The following is a 19,621-nucleotide window of genomic DNA, read 5'->3' on the forward strand; positions in this document are numbered from 1 at the left end:
GCTGTACATAAAGCCCTTGGAAGGAGGGCTGAGTGCTTGAAATACTAGTTTTAAAGACACAGGCACACACACACACTGCGATCCACCCACTCCAGTTCTTCCTTCATTTCCTCCTTTGATGCTTTCCAGAAATATCAGAATTGCCAGAGAGGAGCAGTGTGAGATGTGACCGGAGTGATTGACAGATTTGTTGTAACTCACACTTAACAAGATGAGACAAAATACAGACAACAGAATAACATGAAATGCAAGTCAGAATTATCCTACCTCTACTTTGAGTGACAACTGTCTACCTCCCCTCCCAGAGTGGGATCTGCCCTCCCATTCAGTGTTCCCATGCTTAACACTGTCTCATAGGCCTCTTCCCTCCAGATTCTGTAAGTATTGTCGTCATAAAGGGTCAAACATTGCATTGCCCGTGCCCAGCACCGTGAGGACATTTGTGAACTGAAGTTGCTCAGGATCATGGCCCAAGCTCTCATTCTCTGGATGCTCTGTTGTACATTCCCAAGGAGGAGATCCTTTTCCTGGTCTGGAATCTCTTCCTCAAACCAAGGTCCTCTGTTATTCATGTTTGCAGGGCTCTTGTGAGGTGTATGCACATTCAGGAAGAGAGGAGAGTGGTCATTAGGTAGTATTCACCAACAGGGCCTGCGCGGAGCCTTTAATGTGGGATTTCCCACATGCTCTTCCTAAGATCCCAGGCAGGAAGGCATGCCTGTCCCGTTTTATGATCCAGTTTTCCTTTCTAGGAGACAAATTCTTTCGATCAGTAAGCATTCCAAACGACCTCAGAGGGGAGGGTAAACTAATTGCTTAGATTCCCATCAGACACTGTGGCAAACGCCAGCATATTGATTTATGTCTCATTAGAAGGCATTTATTTAGCTTTACTCTTCCATAATTTGTATTTTCCTTCTCTTTGAAGCTTTTATAGCTGTCGGCTTCCAAACTCAAGAGGGTTCCCAGCTGCAGCACCCCTGCTGTGGGGCTGGGCTCAGGCCCCGGGGGTCTTCTCTTTCTGATTGGTTTCAGTTTCTAAAATTGCATTTACTGTGTAGAGTTGGGGGTTGGGGCCGCTGGGGGTGTGTCTGGGTCAGAGGTGAGTTTGTGGGAGTTGGGGCTTTGTGCTCTCCCCCCACCATGTGGATTCTGAGTACAGCTCTCAGCTCTTGGAGATAAGCAGGTTTCCTTGCTGAGCCATTTTAACAGCCTGGAGTTTTGTCTTCTGTAGTGTGTTTTATTTACAACCTTAATTTCTATAAGCATACCAAGTGAGGGTAGAAGATGAAGCTCTGCTGGGAGAATACCTGCCTTGTGGACATAAAGCCCCGAGTTTTGTCCTCAGAACCACACAGACTGGGCACAGTGGCTCACACCTAGTATCCCAGTATTTGGTGGGTGGAGGCAGGAGGAAGAGAATATCCTGAGCTACATGAGACCATATTTCAAAAAAATTCCTTTTTAGGAACCATAGCAAGTGAATATAGCAAATTGCAGAAAGGATGGCAGCTTGCTTTCTGCATCTAAGTGACCTGTAACAGTAGCTGCCGTCTGCTTTCTCTCGCTGTGACAAAACACTGACCTGACTTGAGGAGGAAAGAGTTTATTTGGTTTACTATCCTGGGTCACAGTGCCAAGGCAAGAACTTAGGCAGGACAGGAACCTGGAGGGAGACAGGAATGAAAGCAGAAGTCGTGGAGAGGAACATAATTATTGGCTTGGTTCCCATGGCTTCCTCAGCCTAATTTCTTACACAGCCAGAGATGGTACCCAAGGATGGTACCACGCACAGCGAGCGGTTCTTCCTCCCATCAATCATTAACCAGGAAAATGCCCTCCTCTCCCCCCCCCCCCCCAACAGACTTGCCTTCAGGCTTGTGTGGTTGAGGTGATCTCTTAATCAAAGTTCCCTCTTCACAGATGTGTCTGGGTTTGCATCACGGTGACGAAATCCACCAGTACAACAGCAGTATCACACATACACTTGGGCACAGGTGGTGGGCTGTGGACAGAGCACATGATGAGAGAGAGAGAGAGAGAGAGAGAACTGAAGAAAACCTCAACTGGTTTAAAAACGCTATCGCAGTAGAAACCTAGACTAGAATGGTGAATGCTTGCCCCAGTGAACAAAGCTCTCTTGTTATATGGTCTCATGAATTTTAAAACTTCCTCTTAGCCTTTCGCTCTTATTCTTCAGTGTTGACTTTTGAGGAAATTCCATAGTGTGGGAGAATTTGAGCATGGTATTTAGTGCAAGCACAGGGTTGGTATCGTTGGCCAGTTCCAGCTTTCCAGAGTTTGATTAACTCCAGCTTTGTCTTAGGCTTAGGAGTCCTACACATGGCTGTCCTCTTCACAGCATGCCATTGACATTGAAGTAGTGGATCACTGAGCCAGCAAGAGTGCCACATGCTTGCAATCCCAGCAGAAGATCTCAGGCTTGAGGATAGCTGGGACTATCTAGTGAGACTCCCCTGAAAAAAGAAACTCTTGGGAACTGGGGGGGGGGTTCATGGTCTACTCTACTGAGAAAATGAAGATCTGTTCCCAGATACTGAGTTTCATTTTGATTAATACATTTGTATCTCACCCGCGTTGAGCAAAAAATTGTTTTAGACTTGGACATTAAAAAGTATTGCTATATCTAGCATCCTCTGTCATTAATAGATTAGTCCATGTGAATCCACAGTACATTTGGAACACAAGTTTTCTTGTTAGCATGAAGTTTGTGCTCTGGCTCAACTCTGATCTTTATAGTCTTTTGGTTTCAGAACAAACACTGAAGGAGAATGAATGGACTGCTTACAATCAGCTCTTCTCCTTTGTTCTTAGGCTAAGCAACCTGGGGATTCCTGGGGCGTGGGCTTTTCACATCGGCAGCAGGTTTGCCCTGGACAATGTCCGTCCAGCCACGGTTGGAGGTGACCCTTCCACAGCCCGCTCCTCCGCACTGGAGCACTCCTTCAGCCATGCTGCAGCCCTGGAGAGCTACACCGAGGACAGTTTCCATTACTACGATGAGAATGAAGAGGATGTTGAATACCCACCAGTTGAACCAGGGGAGGCCCCGGAAGGCCACAGCAGAATTGATGTGTCTTTCAAGTCAAAGGCTGATCCAGGCCTTGTGGACGTCGGCACCTCATCTCCAGATTCCGACCGCGCTTCTCCTTGGCCATATCCAGCACCTGGTAACTGGCCATCCTACCGGGAAACAGAATCGGCTTCTTTGGACCCTCAAACCAAACAGGGGCCGCCGGTGGGCGAGGGAGAGATTCTGGATTTCAAGGACCCAGTGGAGCTTTTGGACCAGATGGGTACCAGAGCCCCGGCTCCTTCAGAGGCAGATGCAGCTCTCCTAACTCCAGGAAACGAAGACCTTGGGGGCAGAAACACCCAGTCCTATCCAGAGGCAGGGCCAGTGCCTTCAGAGCCAGATGTTCCTGTCCCTCCTCTGGAAGGAGAAGTCCTTCCTCATTACCCCGAGTCTGGTCACGTTCCGCCCCTGAGAGGAGGGAAGTATGTGATAGGACTGGAGGACCATGTGGGATCTAATGATCAAGGTAAGTGCATTGAACAACTGGGCATTTGGGATTTTGTTTAAAGAAAATGTAGCAGAGTTGACAAACTAGAAATGGTCACTCAACTGTGCTCATCCCTCTACTGGGCAGACTGGGGCAGGCTGAGGCAGACTGGGGCAGGCTGGGGCAGACTGGGGCAGACTGGGGTAGGCTGGGCAGGCTGGGGCAGGCTGGGGCAGACTGGGGCAGGCTGGGGCAGACTGGGGCAGGCTGGGGCAGGCTGAGGCTGAAGGATCATCTAGGTTTAAGAGTAGCCTAGGCTATGTAGAGAATTCCAGGCTAGCCTGGATTATAGAGTGAAACTTCTTCCAAAACAAAACAAAAAAATACAGCTGTGGTTTTCTTCTGAGTGAATAGGTGAAAAGTTTAGCAAGCAGATTGGAACTGATTTTTCCTCCTTGTGTTTAAGGAGATAAATTCCCTTTGCCAAGTACATCTTGGCAGAAGAGTTCTTCTTGGAGCCTCCTGACCATTAATAATGTGTTCTAAAAAAATTAGGCCTCATGGAGTGGGGGAAAGAGCTGGGCCACTTGTGCCAGCTCTCCTCCCAAGTGTAATGAAATATTTCAGTTTGCAAGTTCAGGGAAGGTGAGCCATTTCGAGGCTTCGTAGGCATTACAGGATGGAGGGCACAGCCATCTAGCTTTGACTATGGTGAGTTCATTGTGCAGATTTAGGCAAACATGCTAAAGAGCCTGCAGGGGAAGATCATGGTAGACCCCTCTGCCTGCTGTCATTTCTGATTCTCATCCTCACAGCTGTGGCCTTCACCTCCCGGGAACCTTATCCTCATTCCATGACGCACTGATCGTAGCGGGGAATGCCCAGAGGGGACAGCTTTTCATCCACACTGATGGACTGGGGAACTGGCCCCAGCTTCGTCCCCCCAACCCCCCTCCCAGGGCCTGCTCACTGATCTCTGCCAGGAGGGAAGGGTCAGAGGTCACGGCTCTCTCCACAGTGTTTCAACTTTAGTTTTTGTCAGTGTTTTGACAAAAACATTAACCTAGCAAAGAGAACCTTCTGCTAGGACATTTCCTGAAGGTTCAGGCGTTAGTTGGAGAAATACTTAGGGAGGGAAGAAAACATTTTGTGTTTAACAGAGCAGAGAGTAATAGTTAGGGAAGGAGCATTGGTATCTTGGCCAAACTGAGACAACTTATTTCACCCCCAACCAAGTCTCTGATTTTCTATAAATGTATTGCCAGGATTTAATGTGAATTTCTGTGACGTTCTGTGCACCTCCATTAGTCAGTTCTTTAAAAGAAAATAGCCGCTCTTGTTTCTAATCTTTAGAGGACTTAAAACATGGGAAATGGGTTGGAGGATGGTTAGAGAGTGAAGAGCTAGGCTGGAAAACAGAAGAGCTGAAAACAAAAAGACTCATTAAAAAGCTTTTGACTCCTGGCTGCTTTTCGCCTTGATGAAGTCTGATGAAAGGTTGTTTCTGTAAAGCCAAAGACATGGACTTTTTTTTTTAAAGGTTCTAGAACTTTCAGATCCTTCTAACAGTCTCCAAAAATTTCAGTGTGGGTTCTTTCTATGTAAAGAGATTTAAAGGCGTGAATCAAAGGTTTTCTCAAAGGGATTTTGTGGTACAGATGTGTTTCTGAGTGGCCTTTTGTTGGGGGTTGTATTTTCCCAAGAACAGCGCACAGTTACCAAAAAGTGGATCTGTGTACAGTTGGCTGCAACCTGGGTAGCTGGATATAGCCCAGCAAAAACTGTAAACTCACTTAAAACATTCTGAGCTTTTTCTTTTCTAACTCAGTTAGGGACTTGAAGCACGAACTTTGTAGATGACAATGTGTCACAGTGTCAAAGGTTGTGCGTGGCTGTTTAAGAGCTCAGAAAAGCCTGAAATGGAACTGACCACTGGGAACTGAGGGTAACGGCATAACTAACCCGGGAGGGGCATGAACTGTGGTATTTATTAGCTGCCAAATGTAGCCAATACTGACATCTAAATGCCAGAATGTTTATGAAAAAGACATTCAGGGGGAGATTGCCTAACTGGAAGCTTTTAAGTCTCAGAGGAAAAAAAAAATACTGGTACATTTTAACTTATATTTTTGTGTGTTCATGTGTGCAAGTTCATGTGTGCAAAAAAAGGGTGTTTGTGAGCTGTGTGAAGCACAGAAGCATGTAATTGTTATTTATGTTCAGAGGAGACTCTGCTGTCCCGGAGGTTTATCCAGTAGCTGTGGGCTTACTCTGGGGGTGACTGAGACCTGCACATACCAGCTCAGAGTAGGAAGTCCCCAGCTTCCGGTGCTGGATGGCCTGAGCACCCACAGCTCTGTTGTGTAGTTTGAAGAGAGATCCTGTTGGAACCTTATTTTCTGAAGAGAAGGCACCATTCCCAGGAAATGTTAGCTCCCCTTTAAGCGTGCAGGACTCACTCTGCTGAGTCCGGGAATTTGGAGTTTGTTAAAGGCTCAGAAAATTTCCCTTCTTTTTTTTTTTTTTTTTTCTTCTTTTTATCTGTATAGCCCTGGCTGTCCTGGAACTCACTCTGTAGACCAGGCTGGCCTCAAACTCAGAAATCTGCCTGCCTCTGCCTCCCAAGAGCTGGGATTAAAGGTGTGCACCACCACCGCCTGGCCTTCTATTCTTTTTAGTACTGTTTTCATTAGGGGGTGCATGTGCAAGTGTGTGCACATGTGCGTGTGTGTGCAGGTGCACTCTTGTGGAGGATAGAGGACAACCTTGAGTGTCACCTTAGGGATGCTGTCTATAAAGTCTCTTGCTGGCTTAGAATTTACTTGCAAAGTAGTCTAGACTGGTGGCCAGAAAGTCTTATGAAACTAACTGGCTCTCTTGGTTTTGGTTTTTTTGTTGTTGGTGGTGGTGGTGTTTTTAACATGAGTTCTGGGAATCAACCTCTGGTCCTAATGTTTGCAAAGCAAGTTTTTCTTTACTGATTGACCCGCCTCCTCAGCCCTAAGGATTATGTATTTGTATATTTATTTAGTTTTGAGGCAGGGTTTCACTGTGTAGCCCCAGCTTTCTGGGAACTTGCAGTGTAGACTGGGCTGTCCCCACACTCAAATTGATCCACCTGCCTTTGTCTCCTGAATGCTGGGATTAAAGGTGTGCACCATTAAGCACATTATGCTGGTCCACTTACAGACTTTTTTTTTCAAAATTCCAGATTCTTTTCAAATTATGTCTGTGTCAGGCACATCTAGGTTCTGGCCTTGTATCATTTGCTTTCATAACTCATCGAGCCAACAATGAGCCAGCAATGCAGCGGATGTGTGAGCATCCTCTCTCTGAGGTGACTTGTATTTTCCAGGAGTTTGTTGTCAAGCCAAGAAATTACCCAAGCCCGGCATGCTTCTCTGTGAGAGACTGAGGGGCGTTTTCCTGAGCTGCATTGTATATTCTGGTCCTCTAGGCAGAATAACTTTGCTTTAGATTCTGTTGCCTTGGTTGCTGCTCAGAATTAACTGAAAGGAGATAGGGACTTCCTGGTTGAAGGCTGGAAATGGGTAGTGTCTTGCTGAGTAAGAGACAGCCATGCTTGCAATCAGGTCAGGGACTCCTTGGAGGGGCTACGCCTGTGTCGGTGGCTGCAGTCAGAGAAATCTTACTGAAGGAGGGATGCTTCAAGTCTGTCTTGGGGTCCTGAATCTAAGGCATTAAAAGAGAAGAGTGTAAGAACATTCTGGAAAGGTAGGCACAGAGGTAGAAATGGAACCGGGGTAGGGGTGAGTTGAGGAGTTGCCAGAGATGCTTCAGCTGGTAGGGACCAGAGACTGCCTGTGTTGTCAGGCAGCCACTGGGGCTGACTGACGGGTCTTAGGGTGCTCGTGAACCTGCTGCTGCTGATCTTCTGTATGAACCTCAATATGATTTCCTTCGGTTTGGCAATGTGAACTAGAAGGGCCGGCGCCTGGGCTCCAGATGCCTTGCGGGTTCTGTTCCATGGAGGGGTCCTCTTCTTTCTGTTTGGAAGTCATTTATCCTGGAAGAGGCTGAGCCCTTCTATCCTTCTGGCCTTCAGAGGGGTTACACAAGTGTCCTGCTCATTGGAGGTCCATTCTAGGAGGAACGCTAGCAGGCTGTGCATTCAACCCAGACCTCCTGGCCCCAAAGCCTCAAACCCATGGCTACCTCCATAACAGTCTGTGACTAGAGTCTTCCATACCTGTGGTCATACCTGTGTGCAGAAAGCCCCTGGTGGGTCTTGTCCCTCATCCAGAAGGTAAGATAGAGCCTGTTAGTGTCCTGACAGCTAGTGTAAGTCTGATTGGTTTGCCACCAGCATCTTCACACACCTTGTATATACATAGAGGATGGCCATGCAGCCTGGCAGGGAAGGCATGCCATTGCTGCTTGTCACAAAGCAGATATGGTACTCTATGTAGTCAGTCATTCTGGGAGGTGAGACCATTTGGGGGGGTGGGAGGTTGGGGAATCTGCCCTGCGGGGAAAACATTGTTTCTTGTTCTTAAGGGAGCTGTCAGTGTTGTTAAAGGCAGAAAGTCTGCCCGCTATGGGGCAGGTGCCCTGTGTGTCCTCCTGTGATGTGCACTATGGGACCTCCTTGCTTCAGAGGATGCACTCTGAGAAGGCATGCCAACGGCTAAAGACAAGTGCTTAAGCCTCTGGAAAAAAAAAAAAAATGAAGGATGGGTCAGAGCAAGTCCAGAGGAGAATTTTTCCTTTCCTTTCCTTTCCTTTCCTTTCCTTTCCTTTCCTTTCCTTTCCTTTCCTTTCCTTTCCTTTCCTTTTTTGGTTTTTTCAAGACAGGGTTTCAGCCGGGCGTGGTGGCGCACGCCTTTAATCCCAGCACTCGGGAGGCAGAGGCAGGCGGATTTCTGAGTTCGAGGCCAGCCTGGTCTACAAAGTGAGTGCCAGGACAGCCAGGGCTACACAGAGAAACCCTGTCTCGAAAAACAAAAAAAAAAAAAAAAAAAAAAAAAAGACAGGGTTTCTCTGTATAGCCCTGGCTGTCCTGGAACTCACTCTGTAGACCAAGCTGGCCTCGAACTCAGAAATCCTCCTGCCTCTGCCTCCCCAGTGCTGGGATTAAAGGCACGCGCCACCACGCCCGGCCAGAGAAGACTTTTCTATTTTTGTTAAAAACTCCCAATTAGAAGGCTCAAGTACCCTGGTAGCACCCTGGCTTTGTTCCTGTATATATTCCCACCCCATTTTCCTTTCTATTAAGGGTCTGAGAAGAGGTTTTTAAAAAAACATTGAATGGGGGAAAAAGTGAGATTTAAAACAAAAAACCCCAAGATGCCCTTTGTAGCTGTCCGACCTCAGATGTTAAGTGTGTGGCAAATTGAGCTCATTAAGCCTGACAACCTCTGCCCACTGCTGGCCCAGGCTTGGCTGCGTAGCATTTTAGCCATGTATAGTTTGTGGAGGCTGGAGCACAAGATTCCTGACATTCCCATAGAGTTGGGAAGGAAGTGGTGGGTTTAAGGTGGGCCTCAGAATTAGTCTTTTTAACAGTTATCTCAGCGTTCCTAACATACTGACCCTCCCTGTGAAGGTGCCTGCTAAGGGCGGGCTTTGCTATCGGGTTTCCAGAAGAATCCCTCAGCAGTTGTCACCCGTGTCTCAGCCAGTCACCCGGAAGCCTATACTCAACACAGTGTCCTAGGGCAGCGCCTCCTGGTTTCTCACACTCAGTCTCTGTTGCCCTTCTTACATCTCACGTTGTCTCTTCTGCCTCTGGAGCCTCCTAGACATCTTCTTTCTCATGCTCTTCATTATCACTTCTTACTCCCAAGGCCCCAGCTCACTGAGATCAGCTATATTTGTTTACAGGCTGCTGCCCAGGAGAACAGGACTGTTTGCCTGACTTCTCGGCTGCCGCCGTGGCTTAGAGAGCTTAGTAAATACCTGTTCACCTGTTGTGTGAAAGAAAGAAAACTGCCCGAGGTGTTTTTGGCTTTTGCTTAACCCGTAGGAGAAAGGCATGTGCTTGGTTCAAGTTCCATTTGCAAAACAAATTTCCATAAACCCTTAGGAGGCTCTCAGGTTAGCTTACCAGTAAGAAGTTCATTCTTTGTGGTTGGTGTTGGCGTCTTATCATAGCCTTTATAAGGAATCCTCTTATCATTTTCCATTCTGGTTTCTTATTAACTTAGAACTCTTTCCTGGGACTAAGAGATGACCACCATTCCTCAGGACCTGGGACCTTTGTGGCACCCAGGGGTGGGGGGTGGGGGTGAGGAGGGGGAGGGGAGAGAGTTCGAAAGCGCGAGGAAGCTGATTCTCATGGGCTAGTCAACACACACACACTAACTTTGAGCTGCATTCGAAGTCTTGTGTAAGCTGCTGGACGACGGTGCCTGTGGCTCACGGGATGATCACATCTAGTGTCTTAGTTGAATTAACGTAACTCTCCTGCCTCTGGTCCTCTCTTCATTTCTTGATAAGGCTTAAAGTAGGGTCTGTCTGGGTCAGTACGGCTTTTACAAAATAACGAAACAGCAAAATCTATCTATCCCTCCCTTAATTTGCAAGCCAAGCCGTGTGTGGAAACCTGCTTTCTTTTTAACGGACATAGCTGAAAATGACTCCCCTGTCCACCAAGATTGGATCGCCTTTGTGTCCTAGTGACAGAAGGGAGGTGAAGAGACAGACTCTGGCTGTGCATGTTGGGGACTTCTGAGGTCAGGGAGTGCATGTGACATTTGCCTGTGGTCTCACAGAGCAGAGCGGCTGAAGATGGCCCAGCTTGTGACCTTCTGAAGTGGCACCTGTGCTGACTCAGGAGCGCACCTGTCTGAGCTGGGAACTCTGCCCTTTGACACACCTGTGTCACACTTACAGCTTTTTACTCACTCTGGTTTTGTTGAGATAAGGGGCATAACTTAGTGACAAAGAGCAGCCGGTATGCAGGAGGCCCCGAGATCCATTCCCAATCTCTCTCTCTCTGTCTCTCTGTCTCTCTGTCTCTGTCTCTCTCTCTCTCTCTCTCTCTCTCTCTCTCTCTCTCTCACACACACACACACACACACACCATTCCTAAACCAATAACAATAAGTAGTTTTCTCCATAGAAAAGCCTGTGATATTCTTGTCACGATCTATTCTGCCTTTTTTTTTAAGTTTTGTCTTTTTTTTATTTAAAAAAAAGTTGCCGGGCGTGGTGGCGCACGCCTTTAATCCCAGCACTCGGGAGGCAGAGGCAGGCGGATTTCTGAGTTCGAGGCCAGCCTGGTCTACAAAGTGAGTTCCAGGACAGCCAAGGCTACACAGAGAAACCCTGTCTCGAAAAACAAAAACAAAAACAAAAACAAAAGTTAATGCCTATCACTTGTTGAAAAGTTGAGTTATGACTAGTTTTCTATTTCTGTCAAGCTGGGCTCACTCAGAACAATCACTGACTCCATTCTGACAGGTCAGCTTTCTTCTTTAACCAAGGTGTTCTAAGCTGATGAGCCCTCAGTATGCTGCTTCCCAGGATGTCTAATTGCCAAAGGAATGTTCTCACTGCTCTCAGCACTTCTCAATAAGTATTTGACTTTTAATGTCTGTCTGTGTTTGGGAATGTGCACGTGAGTGTAGGTGCAAAAGTAGGCCAGAAGAGGGCAGTAGATCCTGTGGAGCTGGAATTACCACCCATGGGAGTTCTGGGAACTGAACTTGGGCCTTCACTGCTCCTCACTGCTGAGCCATCTCCTGTCCCCTTCACCACTTCTTACCTGTGTGTTTTCTCTCAGCATGCTGCAAACACCCGTTAGTTGTTAACCTTCAGTTGTAGCCCTTAGGGTTACTTGGATTACCCCTGGGGAGCAGTAAGGATCTGGACCTTCAGAATTCAGACCCATGTGCTTGCTGCACTCATGACTTCTTCAGGTGACTCACCGTAATCCTCTGCTTCTGTGTCTTTATCTGGGAAACAGATTAAAAGTAGCACTTGCTACCCCCAGCTCTGGGGCAGCTGAGGGTTAATGTTAAAGCCGATGGTGTATTTCAGCCTGCTTAAATGTTAGCTCTGTAATACCTGTGCTTGCTGATGCAAGGCTTTGTTGCGGCTGCATTGTTATATATCGGGAAGCTAGATCGTCTCATTGTCTTGGTTTTTGTTCTTGCCTGGAATATTCTCAGTAATACTGAGTCTTCAGTTTCTTCCACCCTGGCCTGTTCCTCGTCTTCAAACATAGCCCTGGAAGGCCACCACAGCCTGTTTCTTTCCAGAGCCGACACTCAGGCCAGCATCAGTGGCTAAAGTGCACTAAAACTCTTTGCCCTTCCTGCTTGATCAGCGTTCCCTAGAGTCTCCAGACTACCCTGACCTCTGGGGGATGGGAGGCAGAAGCATGCGCAGTACCCTGCCTCCTAGTGGCCGTGCTTGGAATTGAGGTATTGCCCAGCATCCTAGAGGAAAGCACTCACCTGCCTGTGACCCAACTTTCAGGCACACTTTGGCCATTTCTTCTGCAGAGGATAACGGGATGGCACTGACGGAAGGCTCCTCTCGTTCTTGCTCCCTCCGTTTCGTCTCCCTCTTGCACAGCTACCTCTCCGTAATGGGAAGAGAGTGTGGGAGACTTGGGGGTCGAGCTTCCTCTGGTGCAGGGTGGTTTTGTGGAGATTCTGTGGACTAGGTTGTTTCTGTTGCATGAAAGTCATCCTCAAGCTGGGAAGCACAAAGCCTGCAGGGCCCTGGAGCTCCTCGGCCCTGTTCCTTGCTCGTCTCTCTTCCCTCCCCAGTCCTGCAACTGTATGTACATCCTTTAAGCTTGGGTTCGGTAAGAGCTAGACAGACCTTGGTTCTTAGTTCTTCTCTTTTGACTTCCTCTTAAAAGATTACTCTTACATTGAGTCATACAAAATTGCCAGTATTTGGCCTTTTTTTTCCCACCTCACCAAATAGTGATTTCACAAAGCTCACTCTAATGCGCGCTTACGGTTTGTCTACAAGGCTGCTCTCAGGCCACTCAGCTCACCCTCATTGTAGTAAGACCTAGTTGGCCGCGATGATCTGAGCATCTTGCCAGAATATATAAAGTTAATCCCTCAGGCTGGATGTTATTCCCATCTTTGTAGCGTCAAATCTATTTGTTTATTACAGTCCAAGCCGACTTTACGGAGCGCTTGTGACGTCTGGCGAAGCTTGGTAGTAGCTATGCTGGAATCCTTTGGCTTTCTAATGCTCTTTGCTTTATTCTTCAGTCTTCACGTATAACGGCGCCAACCTGGAAACCTGCGAACACAGCCACGGCCGGTGCTCCCAGCATGCCTTCTGCACCGACTACACCACTGGCTTTTGCTGCCACTGCCAGTCGAGGTTTTACGGAAATGGGAAGCACTGCCTGCCAGAAGGTGATTGACAGGCCGGGGCTGCTGCGTGTATATTGTTGACCCCTGCCTGTTTCCAGTTCCAGTGTGGGTTCTGCTTGGTGTCCTTATATCTCTGATGCCTGAATCCCAGCACCAGTGACTTTCAAGGGTTCAGGGGATGACTGAGTGATAAATACGTTTGGACTGGTTTCCCAATTTGAGAGTGACTTGAAACGTTTCTATTTTGCCCTCTTTCTAGCTTGGCAGAGCTAAAGGGGAGGGTGAAGAAGGGGAATGGAAGAGAGACAGGCAGGACTAGGTCATAAGTGAGGAACCGATCATGGAAGGGACTTAACTATAACTGTAACACTGTTGAGACAGGAGAAGCAGGAGGGTTGAGAGTTGAAGGCTAGCCTAGATTTCATCACGAATCCTCAGATGGCGTCTACAGAGAGCTTATTGCAAGGAACCCCAAATCAACAGTGAGAACAGCAATAATAGTAAAGCAATGTTTCCACAGAGTGAGCATGAGGCGTGGTCAGGAGAGTGGGCTCATCTGTGTACACCTGTCCCCAGCCTGATGGGGACAAAGGCTGAAAGGATTGCTTTTGTTTTTCAGGGGCACCTCACCGAGTGAATGGGAAAGTGAGTGGCCGCCTCCGAGTGGGTCACATTCCTGTGCACTTCACTGACGTGGATCTACACGCTTACATTGTGGGCAATGATGGCAGAGCCTACACTGCCATCAGCCATGTCCCACAGCCAGCAGCCCAGGCCCTGCTCCCTGTCCTGCCCATTGGAGGTCTGTTTGGCTGGCTCTTTGCTTTGGAGAAGCCAGGCTCTGAGAATGGCTTCAGCCTCACAGGTAAGCAGAGCTCAGTTCTGGCAAACAGGGATTCAGATGTGGTACCTGGGTAGCCTCTGTGTGGATGGCGAACCAGGATTCAAATGTGGTACCTGGGCAGCCTCTGTGGATGATTTTATTTCTGGGGAAACGCGCTCAGATTCCAGATTCCAGGCTGTTGGAGGTTTTGAATTGCAGAGGTTTTGCTGTACGTGGAAAGCTTTCTGCTCTTACAGAAAGAAACATAATGGTTTAATGACTGGTAAATTCCTATTTTTGACTATCATCCCACAGCATGGAAGTATCAAGTTAGTGTAATTTTGGAATGCACTCTGTGAAGATGCTAGATTTTAAAGAGAACAACGGGACAGGGGGAATTGAGAGTCTTTGAGACCTTCGGGAGATCAGAGGGTCTGCAGCTTTCCAGAACTGAGCCTGGGCGTGGCGTACTCTCCTTCGGTACCGTCTCCAGCGGAGACTGGGGAGAGGACACACACTCTCCTCTTAGCTAGTCGAACCCACGCCTCTGATATGATAGGCAAGCGCTTTATCATCCAAGTCCCAGCCAGTCTTCAGAATGACTTAAACAAGAGTCTTCTCACCCACTTGCTGAGTTTCTGTCTCCCGCAGGTGCTACCTTTGCCCATGACGTGGAAGTCACCTTTCACCCTGGAGAGGAGAGGGTTCGTATCACTCAAACTGCCGAGGGGCTTGACCCAGAGAACTATCTGAGCATTAAGACCAACATTGAAGGCCAGGTGCCCTTCATCCCAGCGAATTTCACAGCCCACATTACTCCGTACAAGGAGTTTTATCATTACAGGGACTCAGGTATGTGTGAGTTTCCACAGCTGTAAAATGGACGTGGTGTCTGCCTCACAAGACAGTGACAAGGGTTAGGTTAAGTGAATAGTCACATGGAATGCCCCAAACTGCATAGAACACAAATGAGGTTGATGGAATTTTGTTCCTTCTTGTTTTTAGGACATATACACAGTTATATTTTACATATGTGTATATATAACGTATATAGGTGATCAGAGTGCTGACAAGAATGTCAGAATACACAAGAATGTCAATATATTTGCACATTATTTTCAGATTGTAATAACCGATCCTGCAGGCATGGCCTGTATTGGCTGTTAGACTTTAGGGGTCTCTGTAACTGTTTCAGCTGATGATTTTAGTTTGCTTTAGGAGTCACAGAAAGATGCTTTCCAGTGTTCTGAAACAAAGCTGAGATTTGGAGTCAACATATAAATCGATTCACATCCTGGATTTTCTATTTAAAATCATTGCAAAGTAATTTTTTCATTTTTTAGCACACACAAAAAAAACCATTTTCTGCTGTTGATAAGTTGCATAAGGTGTAATTAGCTTACAGTTTATCCAGTCTGCCCTGTCTCACAGTAGGTTTGAATATAGCCCAACACAGATGATAGTGTCATGTCAGAAGGTCAGAAGGTTTGGGCACACCTATACACAGTATTAGCTGCATACAAGGTGGTCACAATAGTTGTTTTGAAGTTTGTGTGTCTTGAGTGGCACCTGTTTTGTGCCCCCGGCTTCCAGCTTGAGAGCTGGGTTCAGGGAAAAGATTGGAATACAGACCTTAACTGTATTCAGAATAGACTAGGCCCGGCCTTGGTGCAACTCCCAAGAGGGACAACCTTGTGCCTTGCTTTTCCCTAAGCCTTGCTGACTAGTGCAAAGCTGTGGAGGTGGGAGTGGGGCGGGGTTGGTTTCCTTTGTGGAATGTGCCTCAAATCTTGAGAGATGTAGAGCTGGATTGCCTTGAGTTCCAGTCAGAGATCTACCACACCCCAGGCTATTCCCTAAACCCTGTGGTCTCTGCACAGGCAGTCAGTGCCTGTCTTGTGTGGCTCTGAGGAGCCAACTAGGCAGTGTGCGTACAGCCCTCAGCACCAGCAGCGTTCACACACCAGGACACCATGATGCTTGTTTCTAGTGTGTGATGACGACTGCAGCACTTGTGGTCCCTTCTCCTCCTCAGCAGTGTGGCTCTGTATCCTCTCAGGTTCCAGGAAGTCCTAGGTCTTTCCTTGCCAGCTTCCTGTAGAAACTCTGGGAGTTCTCAAGGGCACCTGCTCCCAGGAATGGGGTAGAAAACTGTAGAAGGATACACCAAACATGAACATTTTTGTTTTCAGTATTTTAAAGTTTTACCAATTTGCCTGTAAAATGTTTGTTACAGTCGTGACGTCCTCCAGTTCCCGAAGTTTCTCTCTCACTTCTGGTTCTATTAACCAAACGTGGTCCTACCACATTGACCAGAACATCACTTACCAGGCGTGCAGGCACGCCCCCAGACACCTGGCCATCCCTGCCACCCAGCAGCTGACTGTGGACCGGGCCTTTGCTTTGTACAGTGAGGAAGAGGGCGTGCTGAGGTTTGCTGTGACCAATCAGATTGGCCCTGTTGAAGGTATGTATCTCATTTTGCTGAGAAAAAAGAAAAAAGAAAAAAATCATGTCCTTTCTTAGAAGCCTTAGAACAGGTCTGGGGCGAATAAAGTTAGTGAGTGCCAGATAGAAAAGTCAATGAGGCTGCCCTGGCCTGCAGGTATGACGGGTATACAACATGGATAGCACAGTCCATGCCAAAGGTCACACATATGTACAGAGCATGAACCTGTAGGCTGGGTGGTACCAGTCAGTCTTTCCCCAGTACTGGGGAGATGGACAGAGGCAGATCCCTGGAGCTCACTGGCTGGCCAACATGGCTGAATCAGTGAGCCCTGAGAATGACTGGAGCTCACTGGCTGGCCAGCATGGCTGAATCAGTGAGCCCTGAGAATGGCTGGAGCTCACTGGCTGGCCAGCATGGCCGAATCAGTGAGCCCTGAGAATGACTGGAGCTCACTGGCTGGCCAGGATGGCCGAATCAGTGAGCTCTGAGAACGACTGGAGCTCATTGGCTGGCCAGCATGGCCGAATCAGTGAGCCCTGAGAACGGCTGGAGCTCACTGGCTGGCCAGCATGGCCGAATCAGTGAGCCCTGAGAATGGCTGGAGCTCACTGGCTGGCCAGGATGGCCGAATCAGTGAGCTCTGAGAATGACTGGAGCTCACTGGCTGGCCAGCATGGCCGAATCAGTGAGCCCTGAGAACGGCTGGAGCTCACTGGCTGGCCAGCATGGCCGAATCAGTGAGCCCTGAGAATGGCTGGAGCTCACTGGCTGGCCAGGATGGCCGAATCAGTGAGCTCTGAGAATGACTGGAGCTCACTGGCTGGCCAGCATGGCCGAATCAGTGAGCCCTGAGAACGGCTGTGGCAGAAGCTCTTGTGGATCCCGAGGTGGCATGAGAGAACCAACTCTCCAGAGTTGTCCTCTGACCTCTACACATGCACTGTCGTTTGCACATGTGAGTCTCTGCATATGTGTACACACAGTAAAGTTTTAAAAATTAAGGTGGAGATTAACAATCATGGAAGACACCTGATACTGACCTCTAGCCTCCATATGTGCATGCATCCATACACATAAACACATGTATACTGTGCCACAGACCTATAGCGTAATACTTGTGTCTTGAAATATTACATATATATGTGTGTGTGTGTGTGTGTACATACATACATGTGTGTGTGTGTGTGTATATGTGTGTGTGTGTATCCATACATACACATAATCACAAGTAAGTGAGACTATGTTCCAGATTTATTCATTAGAAGATGTAACATTGGTTTGGCACTACTTCTCAAACTGTCTCATTGATCTAACCGATCTCTATCAGAAACTAGCTGGCTTATTTGCAGAAACCAAATTGATCCTAAAATAGACATTCCAGGAACCCATAGTAGCTAATAAGATCATCTTGGACCAACTGTCCAGATGCAAAGGAATGAAGTAGAGCCCCTGTCTCACCTCATACATAAACAAAACCCAACTCAAAGTGGATCAAAGACCTAAATGTAACTGTCTTAGTCAGGGTTTCTATTCCTGCACAAACATCATGACCAAGAAGCAAGTTGGGGAGGAAAGGGTTTATTCGGCTTACACTTCCATACTGCTGTTCATCACCAAAGGAAGTCAGGACTGGAACTCAAGCAGGTCAGAAAGCAGGAGCTGATGCAGAGGTCATGGAGGGATGTTCTTTACTGGCTTGCCTCCCCTGGCTTGCTCAGCCTACTCTCTTATAGAACCCAAGACTACCAGCCCAGGGATGGTCCCACCCACAAGGGGCCTTTCCCCCTTGATCACTAATTGAGAAAATGCCTTACAGTTGGATCTCATGGAGGCATTTCCTCAACTGAAGCTCCTTTCTCTGTGATAACTCCAGCTGTGTCAAGTTGACACAAAAATAGCCAGTACAGTAACACTACAGGCTTGGTCTCCAGGTGGCACACTATTTGGGGAGGTTCCAGAAACCAGGAGATGGGCAGTAGACAGCAGAAGTAGATGATGGGATGGATCATGACCTCATGGGTTATACTGTTTCCTGTCTGCCACATACTACGGCCATCATGATCCGCCTTAGCATAGTCAGAAGCATCAGAGCCACTCTGTACATGAAACCCAAGCCAGAATACATCTGTTCTTGCTGAATTTCTTTCTGTATTTTGAGGCAGTGATGATAACACTAACACAGAAGCATTCTACCCACAGGTAACACCTAGATGAGCATCAACTGATGCACATACAAAACAGTCCTAAACCCACACAATAGACACTACTCAGCCATGAAAAGGAATAGGGTACTCAATGTGCTACAGCATGGGTGGGGTGTGACAGCCACGCTAAGTGAAAGAAGCAGTGACAGGGACAGCCCAGTGCATGATTCCATGTACATAGAGTGTCCACACACAGGCAACCCAGAGAGTTACAAAGTAGACTAATGCTTGCTCATGGACAAGAGGGAATGCACTAAGGGATAGTCAGTTAGGGTGCAGGGTTTCTTTTTAGAGTTATGAATGTCCTAGGAGGTGGTTGCAACGGTGGTTGTGCAGCTCTGACTGTGGTGAAATCATTGATTTACCTTTCAGTTGAATGGATTGTGCATGACAAGTATTGCATCTCAACTGAAGGAAACTGGCAGAAGCAACTCAGTGGTTCACATTTCACTGGGCCTTAGCCCTGCCTGACCGATAGGAACGTTCTGTGCCTGGCCATCAGCAGTAGGACACAGGAGAACCTTATGTGGAAGTCAGTCAGTCTCGTTAGACTGCAGACTGGGTGATCCCAACTTGGAAACACTGGAAAAGGGAGAACTGTAGAGTTGGTAAAAAGAGCAGTGATGAGCAGGGTGGAGAGGAAGATGGATGGAAGAGCAGGACCTCCGAAGGTCTATGAAGCCATGGCATACCAGGCAGTGATGGAGGGTTCTATATTCTTATACATGTGCTATTCAAAACCTGAGCACTTGCACACAGAGTGAACCCTGATACTGTTTAAAGATTTTTATTACGTGTGTGTGTGTGTGTGTGTGTGTGTGTGTGTGTGTATGGGGGTTGGGGGAAGGAGGGAAAGTGCAGGTGCCCAGGGAGGCCAGAAGCATCAGATCCATTGGAGCTGGAGTTCTGACAGCAGACATACGTGTTGGGAACCAAGCTCCAGTCCTCTAGAAGAGAGAGCAGCAAGGGCTTTTATGCACTGAGCCATTTTCCAGTGTAAGCTCTTATTTTTAAATTGTATTCATTGTTATTTGTTTTTTAAATGAATATACAAAGTAATAGGTTTCATTATGGGATTTTCATACAGACTTTTGTTATCTCTTTGGGTTATCTTTCTCTCCTATTCTCCTTTCCTGTCTCTACCTTTCTGACCCACTTATCCCCTTCCTTCCCAAAGAGTGGACCCCGTTCTTTCATGAATATGTATTCTGTTACCCTCTCCTTTAGGACCTCTTTCTAGTTTTATGGTTTCCCATAGGCTCACCTACCTAGAAATTAACACCTATACTTTTTATGAGAAGAAACAA

At 47.5% G+C, this 19,621-nt stretch overlaps 1 protein-coding gene across 1 annotated transcript in view; it reads left to right on the top strand.

Moving 5' to 3' along the window:
- Positions 1–19,621, top strand: part of Nid2 (nidogen 2) — a 60,862-nt gene that overhangs the window by 14,165 nt on the left and 27,076 nt on the right. Inside the window, exons 4-8 of the mRNA XM_021181845.2 lie at positions 2,836–3,563; positions 12,728–12,877; positions 13,455–13,700; positions 14,310–14,510; positions 15,895–16,125. Of these exons, the coding sequence (XP_021037504.1) occupies positions 2,836–3,563; positions 12,728–12,877; positions 13,455–13,700; positions 14,310–14,510; positions 15,895–16,125 (1,556 nt within the window). The remainder of the gene's footprint in view (positions 1–2,835; positions 3,564–12,727; positions 12,878–13,454; positions 13,701–14,309; positions 14,511–15,894; positions 16,126–19,621) is intronic.

This window comes from Mus caroli, unplaced genomic scaffold (assembly GCF_978045245.1).
Source record: "Mus caroli unplaced genomic scaffold, Mus_caroli_1 scaffold_12, whole genome shotgun sequence".
Lineage (NCBI taxonomy): Eukaryota > Metazoa > Chordata > Mammalia > Rodentia > Muridae > Mus > Mus caroli.